The sequence below is a fragment of the Poecile atricapillus genome, chromosome Z, assembly GCF_030490865.1.
Source record: "Poecile atricapillus isolate bPoeAtr1 chromosome Z, bPoeAtr1.hap1, whole genome shotgun sequence".
Lineage (NCBI taxonomy): Eukaryota > Metazoa > Chordata > Aves > Passeriformes > Paridae > Poecile > Poecile atricapillus.
The window spans coordinates 135186283-135198806 of NC_081289.1; the positions used below are offsets into that span (position 1 = coordinate 135186283).

General features: G+C 47.3%; 1 protein-coding gene across 1 annotated transcript; it reads right to left on the bottom strand.

Moving 5' to 3' along the window:
* Positions 1–7501: 7501 nt before the first annotated feature.
* RXFP3 (relaxin family peptide receptor 3) lies at positions 7502–9300 on the bottom strand. Its single transcript, XM_058826631.1, has one exon. It carries the CDS (start codon positions 9298–9300, stop codon positions 7966–7968), a length of 1335 nt encoding a protein of 444 aa, XP_058682614.1. The 3' UTR covers positions 7502–7965.
* Between the last annotated feature and the right edge of the window lie 3224 nt (positions 9301–12524).

Sequence of the window (12524 nt, forward strand, 5' to 3'; positions counted from 1 at the left end):
TCTCCCTCACTGGAGCTATTCGAGAACTTTCTGGATACAATCCTGTGCCCTGTGTTCTAGGATAACCATGCTTGAGCAGGAAGGCTAGAACAGATGAACTCTGGTCCCTTCCTACTTGACCCACTCTGTAATTCTGTTGCCTCCTATGATCAGTTTCATGCATTGCTCCTAAAGATATGCAAAATGTGTTAAGCAGCTGTGTTTCCTAATTTATTTTTTTTTTCAAATTGGAAACGAACATTTTACCTCCCATGTATTAGTATTTTACCTCTGTATTAAGGATAGTGACTTCACATCTCGCAGAGCCGTCAAGCTGGAGGCTATTCCCGGGGGTAAGCACTTGCAGCAATAGGAAAAGAAAAGTCAGTGCTTTCCAACCTGGATGGCGCAGCAGACTGAGCCCTGTCTTTGCAGGGAGAGGGCCGTGTGGGGCGAGGTTTCCATGCCGTGTGGGGCGAGGTTTCCAGGCCGTGTGGGGCGAGGTTTCCATGCCGTGTGGGGCGAGGTTTCCATGCCGTGTGGGGCGAGGTTTCCAGGCCGTGTGGGGCGAGGTTTCCATGCCGTGTGGGGCGAGGTTTCCATGCCGTGTGGGGCGAGATTTCCAGGCCGCGGGGCCCAGGGGCAAGGCCCGGCCCGTTCCCCGCGGAGCCGGGGTCTCGGCTGCCCCCTGGCGCTCAGTGCCGGCACCGCAGCCCCGGCCCCCTCCGCCAGCTCCGCGGCTGCCTCAGCGCGGGGCCCTGCCGCCGTCCCCTTCTCTGTCTGTTGTGCTCCGACAGCCAAGGAAAGCTGCTTGTTGCCAGCTGTAGCCCGGTTGCCTAATGCATTGCAGACGCTGCCCCATGGATATGTGGTGGTAGGAGCTCCCCATGGACACGTTTTGGAGCATCAAACTCGTGGCAGAATCTGGCCTTGGAAACCTTCAGTGCTGAAGCCAAGAGTCAGCCCTGCAGTGCAGCCGTTCCCTGCTTGTTTGGCAGATGAGGTTTTGTTGCACTGGCTCACAGCAGGAAACGTGCATCAGGTGGCGGGGGGCTTTGGTCCCAGCACAGAGGGAGGCAGCATCAGAGTCTTGGACAGCTGCTTTCAAGGCCTCTCTGCTCATTAGATGCTGAGAAGGAAATGTGACAAACAGCAGATTTGTGGAGTCTAAGGAATGACAAGAGGAGAAGGAAACGTTTCTGACAGAGATGTCTTTTGCTGAAGTCTGGTTTATACTGGGGTTGCATGGCTGGCAGATCACTATATAGGTGCAAATGTGTCTCAGATGATTTGGGATTTTTTTTTCTACATTCAGATCTGATTTAGAAAAAAAAATAATGTTAGCTTGCAATGCAATTTGCATGCTATTTGGTTTCCATAGATTTTGAGGGCTGAAGCACTTCTTTCTTTAGTAAGTGCTGCAGTTTCAACAAAACACCTAATCCCAACAAGCAGGCCTTTAAGAAACATATCCCAAATATTGTTAGGTTGTTAGATTATTATAACATTGCAAAGCATGGCAATAAAACAATTTTTGGAACTATGATTCTCTCTGAGAGGAAGATGGTTCCTGATCAAAGGGTGGTGGTCTTTTCGGCAGAGGGATTTTGCATTTTGGAATATTTTCCTTGGAATTACTTTATATCAAGTGTGCTCAAAATTCAGGATTGCAGTTTACATCTCTGAAAATGTAATCCCAGATCTGAAATTTAAACCAGATTCTTCTTTTCCCTATTTATGATCCACTGTACACTGAGATTATCCACTGACCAGTACTACTGTACTAATGTACTACTGCTGTAGGACCTCTTTTACCTTCAGTTCAGGAGCTCATGGTTTGCTCTCTATACCTCTATATCCTTCACTGAATTGGCCTATGAACTAGGAACTGGATTTCAGCAGGAAGTGATGGGCAAGAGGAAGACTATATTTCCTCTGAGCCCTCTCCATCATTTCAGCAGCAATTAAAAGCAATTACAACATTTTAAAAAAATATTAAATAGGTGATTTGAAATACATCGTAGTAAAGGATTTGAGGGCATAAAATTTTTAGAGGTTTTTTGAATAAACATCAAGCAAGACACACACTAATGCTAATTCTACTGTTTTGGAACAAAGACATATCCAGAGCAATCTATCTGCTATTGCAGAATCACACAAAAGCACAGAATAGTTGGGGTTGCCTCTGAAGATGACCCAATCCAAGCCCTCTGCTCAGTGCAGTGTTGCTAAAGCAGTAAAATCAGGGTGAGTATCTCCAAAGCTGGAAACTCTACAGTCTCTCCAGGCAACCTGTTCCAATGCTGGACCACACCATTCAAAAGGGGTTTTTTTTTTCCCTTAAATTTAAATGATGGAATTTCAGGTTTTGCCTATTGCCTCTCTCCCATTCCCTGGACAATACTGGGAAGATTTTGATTTCATCTTCTTTAATCCCCACCTACATTAGATATTTACACACATTGATAAAGTCCCCAAGCCTTCTCAGGTCCAGGCTGAACACCTCCAGCTCTGTCAGCCTCCCCTCATGTGGCAAATGCTCCAACCTCTCCATCACACTGCAGCCTTCCTGGTAAATAATCCAGAACTGGGTAACCAGGACTGGACATAGCACTCCAGATGTGTCTCACCAGGCTGAGCAGAGAGGAAGGAGCTTCTCCCCTGACCTGCTGGCAGTGCCCTGCCCAATGGAGCCCAGGATGGCCTTTGCTGCACGGGCCCATTGCTGCCTCATGTTCACCTTGTCTCCAGCTCCTTCTCTGCCTTCCAGTCGATTGGACTCCAGCCCATGCTGGTACAGGGAGTGCAGGAATTTGCATTTCCCTTTGTCCAGGTGCCTGAGGTTCCTGTCAGCCCATTTCTCCAGCCCATTGAGGACCCCTTGAATGGTGGCACAAACCCCTGGTGTGGGAGCCACCCCTCCTGGTGGCAACATTACTTCTTCACAAATACAGACACTAGTAATTTTCCACAAGATTCCAGTTTTTTCCAGTGTGAGGTTCAGCTGAGTGAAAGTGTAAGGGTTCATTGAACAATGATTTTAGAGGTCAGTGTTGAACAGTTAATTTGATCATTGTACAACTGACCATACTCATTCAGCTGATCTGAAGGAAAAACACAGTATCTCGTCCCAAGAAATAGGTGAGTAAGGGAGAGAGCTGGTACCTGAGTAAGACATCTGTATTTTGTTATTTCCCACATTGAATAGTGAACATTGAATAGTTGAACAGTCCTTTCCAAACCAGAAAGTCAATGTTTCCAAAAAATTGTTAACTAAAGAAATTGCTTCTGTCTGCAGCTGATCTTTTGGCCTAATATTCTTATCCTGTGAGTTTATATTTTACAGATAAGATTTTGGGAAGGACTCTGAGGTTATGCACAGACATAGGCAGAGAAACCTGCTGATGTGTATTATCAGCTGCACTTTAGCACAGGAATGAGTTGAGTGGCTACTCATGGCACCAACAGCTACTGGGATTGTACCTAGAGGAGATTCTTTTAACTGCTCTCATCATGATAAAAAGATATTTTCAGTAACCCCCTTAAATTGAAAAATATGAATTCTCTTTTGAGATATAGCCCTCACTAAAAAAAGAAGATCCAAGCTCTCAATGTAATGTACTTGAGCTGCACCACACCCATATCTATTCCTGCTCTAGCTCAGGGATACGAATTAGATCAGAGCTTCTGTGCACGCACTCAATTGAATAATCAAGTTTTAGAGCAGACAGTCGTGAATAGGAATGAAGGGGACTGGACTTTTTTTACTGTTTAAGTGAGTGCCAGAATAACTCACTGTGAAAGTGAAACAGCATTTCCACCGAAGAGGCATTTCAAAGGGAAACCTGGAAATGCAATTGGAGATTGTTATTACATTAAGACCTTGGTTAGTTATTTAAGGGGATGAGATACTTCAGCATCCCTAAAGAATCAAAGTCTTTGCCCGATGAGAATATCCGGCCTTTAAAGGTTCTCTCAGTTTGTCACTAGATGTCAGCCTGCACCTTCGGGTCCCTACCCTTCTATAACCAAGTGCACCTCTCCACCAGCACCCCACCAGGAATCTCTAACAGAAGGAGACCAAGCACAAAAATCTTATCAAGAATTCAGTAAGTACTGTTTTGTATCCTTCAGCAATGTTTATTTTAATACATGAAAAGAGGATTGTTACAAATGAAGATATGAACATTTGTAGGAAACAGTGTTTTTGAAACATGTTGTACTCATTACTTATGAAACCCCGGGATACTCAGTAGAATTTGCTGCTGTTCAGCTGTAATGATCCTCTGAGAGGATCATCATGCTGAAGCAACACACCCTATGCACACAGAACAACTGCACCTTCTGCCAAGACCAGGCTGGTGCCCCTGCCCGTGCAACACAGAGCACAGATTTCATGCTGTTAGCTGGGACTCACGGCACAGGTGAAGCAGAATTTCTCTCTGCTCATGCATTACTAGAGCAGTGCTCTTTGGCTGTGCTGGACACACACTGACCTGCACAGCCTGGGCTGCTGGTCTGGCCTAAATCAACATTTGGCCAAGTGTGGATGTGTTGTGCCTCTTTCAAACAGCAGATCCGTGACTTATGCCTGGTGGATCAGTGGCATGTGAAAGAGCTGCCCACTAATTTCACTGTCCAGTCCCTACACACTCTCAAGGTATTTTCATGTTTGGGTGATTTGCCAAATGGGAGGTCTTTATGTCTCAAGTGATCAGACACCTGGGGTTTCCTCTGAGAATGGTACACTGGTACTCTGGGCTAACTGCGTGTTGTTCATACTGTGAACCTGTTTTACTACGTTGTTTTCCTGGCACAAAATTATGTCTACACTGACATCCACAAAAGCACATAGGTTTCGCCATGCTGAACACCAGAGAGGCTGTCTTTCAGGCAGCTTACTATCTACTGAAATTCATAGTTACACTTCAGACACTTGTTCAGCTGTTTATTTAACGCACAAGAATAGTTAAACATTAGATAGGGAAAAAATTTCCAGCAAGTTAAGCAAGAAATCACGCTGTTCAAAAGCAAACAGTAAGAAGAGCATCTGTGAGATTCCTCCCATATCCTTAATTTAGATACTTTTCCTGGTCTACAGAAACACAATTATCTCTCTCTGAACTCCAGACTTAAGAGCTCATGGTATCCTTTTCTCATACAACTGTGCAACTTTCTTCACCTGCAACACAGATATTAGGGCTTTCTCCCAGAGCAGAAATGCAGCTTTTTGCAAATCCTTGAGCACATTAAGCTGTTTTACCTACAGATCTAGAAAGACGTCAGGTTCCTGGATAGCATACTGGAATTCTAATTGAACCAGGACCTGGGAGCAAGTTAACCGCTACTCTTGGGACGGGGAGACCTAGAACCCAGATCTGGATCCAATTTCTATTCTGTATTTGCAGTGAAAAAAAAAAAAATCTCCACAATTCCTCTTTGGAGATTACACTGCAGCCACTGTGCTGCCAAGCAGAGTTTGAGGGCTTTCACTGCCCCTATGATCCAGCAACAGAGAGCAACTCAGGCAATAAGGAACTGTTTCAAGCCAGTTCACACTCACAAAGTGGACCAGAGATTCAACCATTCCCCTGGGATGTGGGAAAGGGGAAACTGAATCTCTCAAGCTGTGGGGGATAGCTATGCCCACTAATTCAGCATTTCATAAGGGAAGAGGAAGGAGCATAATCCACACTTACACAGAAGCTGGGACAGAAGCGGCACATCCAGGCACAGATTCAAAGGGATGGCAGGGAATGAGTTGAGTTCACAGCCGCTTCTGACTTAATGTGGCCTGGCACAGGGTCTTCTGTGTTGGGATGCAGAGTTGCTTCCCTCACAAGACACACACTGTGGCCAGTCACAACAGAGATATCCCCATAAAGCACAGAAATAAGTGCTACAGAATTAAGCAGATTCAGGCATGCTCAGGAACAGATTTCTAGGCACAAAAATTTCACTAGAAAAAACTCAAGTACCTACAAACTTCACCGGTCAACCAAGTCAGGATTTAGGAGATTAGAGAGGCAGTTGTACAGTACTTAGATGCTCAAGTTCTTCTGTGAATATGTCTGATGTCTTCGGAGTCTTTGCCTCTGTGTAAGTATGCCCATCAGCCGCCAGCTCACTTTTGCTGTTCCTCTTCAGACCACTTGTAAATCAATATCTTCCCAATTAGCAAATGCCCAAGGCTGGAGAAGTCTTACCTGCCCTGAAAAAAAAGATAGCAACTTCTCCTTGCAAGTAGCAGAACCAGCTGCTTTCAGACCAAACACAAATTTTACAACAGGAGTTACCAACACGTACAGTATACCTAACAGAGTCTGAAAAGTGTAATTGCCACTGTGGTGTTGCAGTTTTCTCTGGACACAAATAGCAAGTTTGCTCTATTTTGGTATTTAGAGGTGTCAAAAAACCCTCTGCATAAATACCTTTTTAGCAGAATTGGGCAGCTGTTGGAGTTCGACGGCAAGGAAAGGGATTGGAAATAGAAAACAGCTTTCAAAATTGTATTTAAATAATCATCTTATATGAACTACTAGGGATTAATGAACTTCTTTTCTGAAAACAAAACCAGAAACACATTTTTCTATAGTTTAAAACAAGTATTTTCGTATTTTGATTTCAAATTTTTTTCTCATAATTAAAAAAATTTTTTAAGAAGTAGATATATAGCCTTATCACAAAAACTTTCACAGCTTAAAAATACACTTTTTTAATCCCCCTGAAAGTTTGATTCAGATAAGCCTCAAATTATTTCCCAGAACAGAGGCTGGAAAAGGCCAATCCCTGATATTCTCTAGGCTACATAAGCACTGTAGGCCTTAGGGGTGCTCAGACTAGAGGAACTTCACTGAAACATTGGCAAGAGTCAGTGCAAACCCTCAGCAGAACTAAAGCCTTTGTGCTTGGTCTTAAGTGAACCCAGAAGCATCCCAGAGCAGGTGATTTGAAGTAGCTAGGATTGTTTCTTTTTCCCCTTGTTTTTTTTGTTGTTTGGTTGGGGTTTTTTTTAAATTTTATTTACAGTTGTGCTGATTTCCTGAAGTGAAATATGAACAGTCTGAAGTGCAGCAAAAATTAAGCCTGCAACCTCAGTGCCCTGGGAGAGATGCTGTCTTGCTACACATGGTCTGGGGATGTAAGGTTTCCTTTCCCCTCAGTGGCCTGGAGAGAAGCTGGGGAACACTGGAACATGGGAGTATTAGGGAGCTCACACCCTCCCTCCAAACCCAGGCAAAAGAACACCCCATGAAGCTGCAAACTCTGTCCCTGGGCTTCTCCTTGGCTGTCTGCTCTATACTCTGGCAGCAGTTGAGATGGGGGCAGCTAGAAGAACAGATCCTTCACTGACCTGGAGGGGAGCACAGTGTTCCTTGTCCCTGCTCTTTCCTAAGTCCCTAAAAGAGGGGAAAGCAGGAGCTTTGTACCCACTTGTCCTGGCTGTTCCCCCATGAGCAGGTTTGAAATAGAAAAGAGGCTGTTTGATCCCTGTGCCCTCAGTGGAGCCCAGGGAGCAGTAACCAGTCAGGCCAGTATCATTTACAGGGTCCTGCAGCAGGGACAAGGCAGCTCAGCTCCCTCTCCCTGCCATGGTGGGAGGGCTGCTTGCAACTCCAGCTTGAGGGGATGTGGTTTCAGCCTTCCAACCTCTGTCCACCCCAATTAGCCCCTGTGTGCTTTGCGCATCCTGCATCCTCCCTGGCAGGAGTCCCATCATCCTCATTAGTTCTTGTTCCCCAGCACAGGTACAAGCACTAAAAGGCATCTCATAGAGACACCCCACCTAGTCCTGTTCTCCACCTCAGGGTGTGTCTTCCAGACAAGGTCCTTCAAGTGTCTCCAAGGGCAGACAAAACAGCAAAAGAGCATCTCTCACACAGAAGTCCTCCTTTACTCATCTCTCCTCCCCTTGTCCTGACCAGGCATTCAATATCCCCAGGCCACATCTGGCACTGTCCCACCCCCCCAGAGCCCCCTGCCATCTCAGCAGTGATGCTCCATGGAGCCAACAGGCAGCAGGTCGTAGCGGCTGTTGTACATCACCACCCCGGGGGGGTAATAGGCCACCTCTGCCTGGACAGCTGCAGCACGGGCAGCAGCAGGGGCAGGGTGGACAGGCATCACGGCATGCAGGGCTTGCTCATCCTTCTCAGGCTTGGTGGTGTCAGTGAAAGGGCGCATGGTGGTGAGGGAAGGTGAGGTGATCTTCCAGAGGAGGCTCTTCAGTGCCTTGCGGAACTCCCTGCGCATGAGGCAGTAGAGGATGGGATTGAGGCAGCTGTTGGAGTGTGCCAGGCACACGCTGATGGGGAAGATGTACACTTGGGAGAGAAAGTACTCGTTACTGAAGGGCACTATGTTGAGCTTGATGAGTATCCCCCACGTTGTAAGTGCTTGGTTAGGCAGCCAGCACAAGAAGAAAGACAGCACCACGATGGACACTGACCTAGTCACTTTGGAGCGGCGCTTGATTCTGGGGCCGCTGCAGGTGCTGCCCACATGCTTGTCACTGATGAAGCGCACCAGGAGCAAGTAGCAGAGACAAATGATGACCAGCGGCACCACAAAGCCCAGCAGCACCTTCTGGATGTGGTAGAGACCCAGCCAGAACTGGGCATTGCTGCCTCGGCCCTCTGGGAACTTGACAAGACAGAGAACATCATCAAAGACAGTGGCAGTGGTGGAAAAAATGGCATGGGGCAGAGAAGCCAGGACAGCTGACAGCCAGATGAGTGCACAAAGCCACTTGGCAGAGCAGCAGCCACCCAGTGGGTCACCTCGACGCTGATTTTTCAAGGCTGAAGCTACAGAGCGGTATCGAGCCACACTCATAGCAGTGAGAAAGAATACACTGGCATACATATTCATTGCTGTCACATAGGAGACGATCTTACACATTGCCTTCCCAAAGAGCCAGTTGAAGTCCAGCGCATTCTCCACTGCCCAGAATGGCAAGGTCAGCACAAACTGGAAGTCAGTCACTGCCAGGCTGGTGACAAAGAGGTTGATGGAGGATTTCCTCCAGCCTTGCTTGCTTTTCATCAGGTAGAGCACCAGCAGATTGCCCACCAGTCCCAGGGCACACACCACGGAGTACACCAGGGAGATGACAATCCGCACCACGTCGGAACTGTCCCCCTGCATTCCGTCGGCTCGCTCCAGGTTGATCGTCTTGAACTGCAAGAAGGACACGTTGCTCCCGTTGTCCATCTGAGCGCTCTCCAGGAAACCCAGCGGCGTGTCCCAGGACTCCGCGTCCGCTCCTTCCTTTATGCCAGCGGCTGGGGAACAGGCACCGCGCTCGCAGGGCTCGCCCATCCCATGCTAGGGTGGGAGACGGGTCCGCGGGAGCTTTTCCCCCAGGGGCTGATCAGCGGCGGAGCGGCGGCAGGGTGGGGAAGCGCGCGTTGCCGGCAGCGCGCTGGCACGGCTGGCGCCGCTCGGCTCCGCGCCGCGCTTTTATCCGCGCCGGCGGGGCGGGGCATGCGCGGTGGGCGCGGAGCTCTCCCGGGTGCTGAGCGCGCCCCGCTGCCCTCACGGCTGCTCCCGCGGATCGCCCCCGTCTCGTACTGTCTCGTCCCGTCCCGTTCCGTTCCGTTCTGTCCCGTCCCGTCCCGTCCCTTCGCCTCCCCCACACCTGGCCCCGCGTGTGAATCAGCCGGGGGCTCCCGGGGACTCCGTGCGGCAAGCGCCCGGCCAGAGGCGATGCCATCTCCCCGCGCCCAGAGGTCACGCTCTCTCCCCCGATATGATCTCCCATCTCCCGATGCGATTCCCACTTTCTCCCCGATGTGATTCCCCCCAGTCCCGATAGGATTCCCGTCCCCGAAGTGGTCCCCTCGGATCAGCTCTCACAAAACCATTCCCCTCCTGCGTGGGGACAAGTTTTGCCAATGTCGCACCTTCGCCGAGCCGCCGGGTGACGGGGAAACCACCCGCGCTTTTCGCTTGAGAAACCTCGGCACCGAGCCGGACCGCACTTCACTCTCCCCTGAATGACCGCACTCCGGACAGGGACCCACGAACGCCTCTCCTGCTTTTGCGGCTTCGGGAAACGGTGTCTCTCCCTCATTTCAAAGTGAACGGCACGGACAGCGAAGATGTAAAGCCCAGCTCTCGGGGCAGCGCTTGGGCGAAGGCAAGGCAGCAGCCACCGCTTCCCCGGAGGCAGAGGGATCCCGCCCGCAGGGGGCCCCCCTGCCTCGCGCGGGGCCAGAAAATCGCTTCCCTACCGAGTCTGCCGCAGAAACAGAGAGCAACCGACGGGAATAGGAACTGAGGCTTTCCTTCTGCTGTTCTGCTTTTAAATAAATCAAGATAACTGCACATTTTGAAACCCAAATAGATTCTGAATATACCTAAGTAAAGCGCTGTGAATCAGTCATCTGGGGGACATTTATGGACCATATAACAAGTATATTATTTCTCCATTGATTTATCTCACTGAACTTAATGCAAAGACATAGTCATGCGTGCTATTTGTTATCATCACTTTGATTTGTATCTGCAGGGACCCTGTGAAAGTATCAGACAGATCATAGTATGGGAATTTTAAAGGGGAGCAAAAGTAATTAGGAAGTTTTATACATCACTCATATTACTTATAATAAGGGTGCAATTTACTGGAATTAACAATGCAAGGCTCTGGGAAGGTTTAGTCTGTAGATTGCTTACTATAATAAATAGCTTGGTACTAAAATGACAAAAAAAAAAAAGGAAAATGAAAATAAAAAAAATGGACTATCAGAACACTAACAGCTTCAAAAAAGCTTCAAAAAATGGACCCCTGGCATTTTTTCCTGTCATAGTTTAACCCCACTCATTCACTCTCCCATCAACAGAATTGGGGAGAGAGTTGGAAGGGTAAAGTAGTTCAGCCATCTCCAGGAGAGCAGTGCCCATCACATCTAAGTGTCACTTGGGAAGACAAATGTCATCACGCCAAACATGTCCCCTTCCCTCTTCTTCCCTGCACTTTATATCCTGAACAAGATGTCACATGGTCTGGAATGGCCCTTTGGTCAGTTGGGGTCACCTCTCCTGGCTGTGTCTCCTCCCGGTCTCCCAAGCACCCCCAGCTTCCCTGCCAGCGTGGCAGTGTGAGAAGCAAGAAAGGCCTTGGCTCTGTGTAAGCTCTGCTCAGCAGTAACTAAAACATCTCTGTGTTACCATCAATGTGTTCAGTACAAACCCAAAACATAGCTCCACACCAGCCACGTTGAAGAAAATTAACTTCACCCCAACCAAATCCAGCACATCTTCACAATTTTTCCAAATCACAGATTTTGGTCCTAGATTTCCATACCTCTTAATCACTGACTAGGGGCTGCATCTGGGTGGCATTTTCAATACACAGCATTAAGTTGCATCTCTCAGCCTGCTGAATGGCAACAGTTTTTCAAATTCTTCCAACCAGAGGAAATCATCCTTGCAGTGAAATTTAGCAACCCCATTAGTCCCATCAGTGTTCCACAGTTGACTGTAAAACAGTACATGCAGAAGAGAAAGCCACTGATCCCCTAAAACCAGCAGCAGAATCATCATATAAACAAGCAATCTGGAAATGCTGAGTTTCCACCTGCAGAGCTTCTGAAAACAGTGCACAGGGTGAGGTGCTCCCCAGCCCACTGCAGCAATGACTGCCTTAGCACTAGAGTCAGCACTTAGCCAAAATCAAGGTTAGTAAAATATTTTAAATAAGCAAGTTCAATTTTCCCTCTCCACTTAGTCCTGCTACTATTAGCCCCCAAGGCAAAAACATTCTGTAATCAAGCCATGCAGAGACTATGACAGTTTCACTAGGTAAATTATTAGTGAGGTTGATAGTGCAGAAGTGGATTTTTTTCTAGATTGAATTCTAGAAATTCTAGAAAATCAATTCCCAATGATGAGACCTATTCTCATCATGTTGCTATCTTCACACCCAGTTTGAAATATGTCACTGGAAAACATGCAGCAAACGTGTAGCATAGAATAATTTCTGCTACCATTTTTTCTGTTTAGCATGTCTTGATATATTGCTGAGACTGAACAGTAGTAATGATTCAGAAAGGGGAAGAGGAGGGAAATATTGTCCAACCTTATACTGCATTTTCTTTTAGTCACACAGAGAAAGCAACAGAGTGTGAACTGAGTTACCTCCTGGGAACACTGGTAGTGGATTTTGAACTCAGGTCTGCAAGTGTGAACTGATTGTTCAAGGTTTTTGCTCATGTTTTGACCCCCAGAAAAATTCCTTTTTAGTCTTGGGTGGCTTTTCTTTTTCTTTTGTCATTTTTCATTTCAGGAAAGTTTTAGAGGCAGGTAAGGGAACTTGCAACACTTAGATGAATAATAAAAGAAATATTTGCTGAATAATTTATTTAACACACTGCCAGAACACTGCCATAGCTGAAAAAATTGTTTGAAAAAGCCATCAGCTACTTTCAAAAAGTATTGCAAAACTCCTCAGATACAGTCACAAGGGTTATTGTTCTGGAAGACATTGTCATCTGTTTACTCCCTATTCATTTCACCCGTGCTGCCAAAGCTGTGTGTAACTT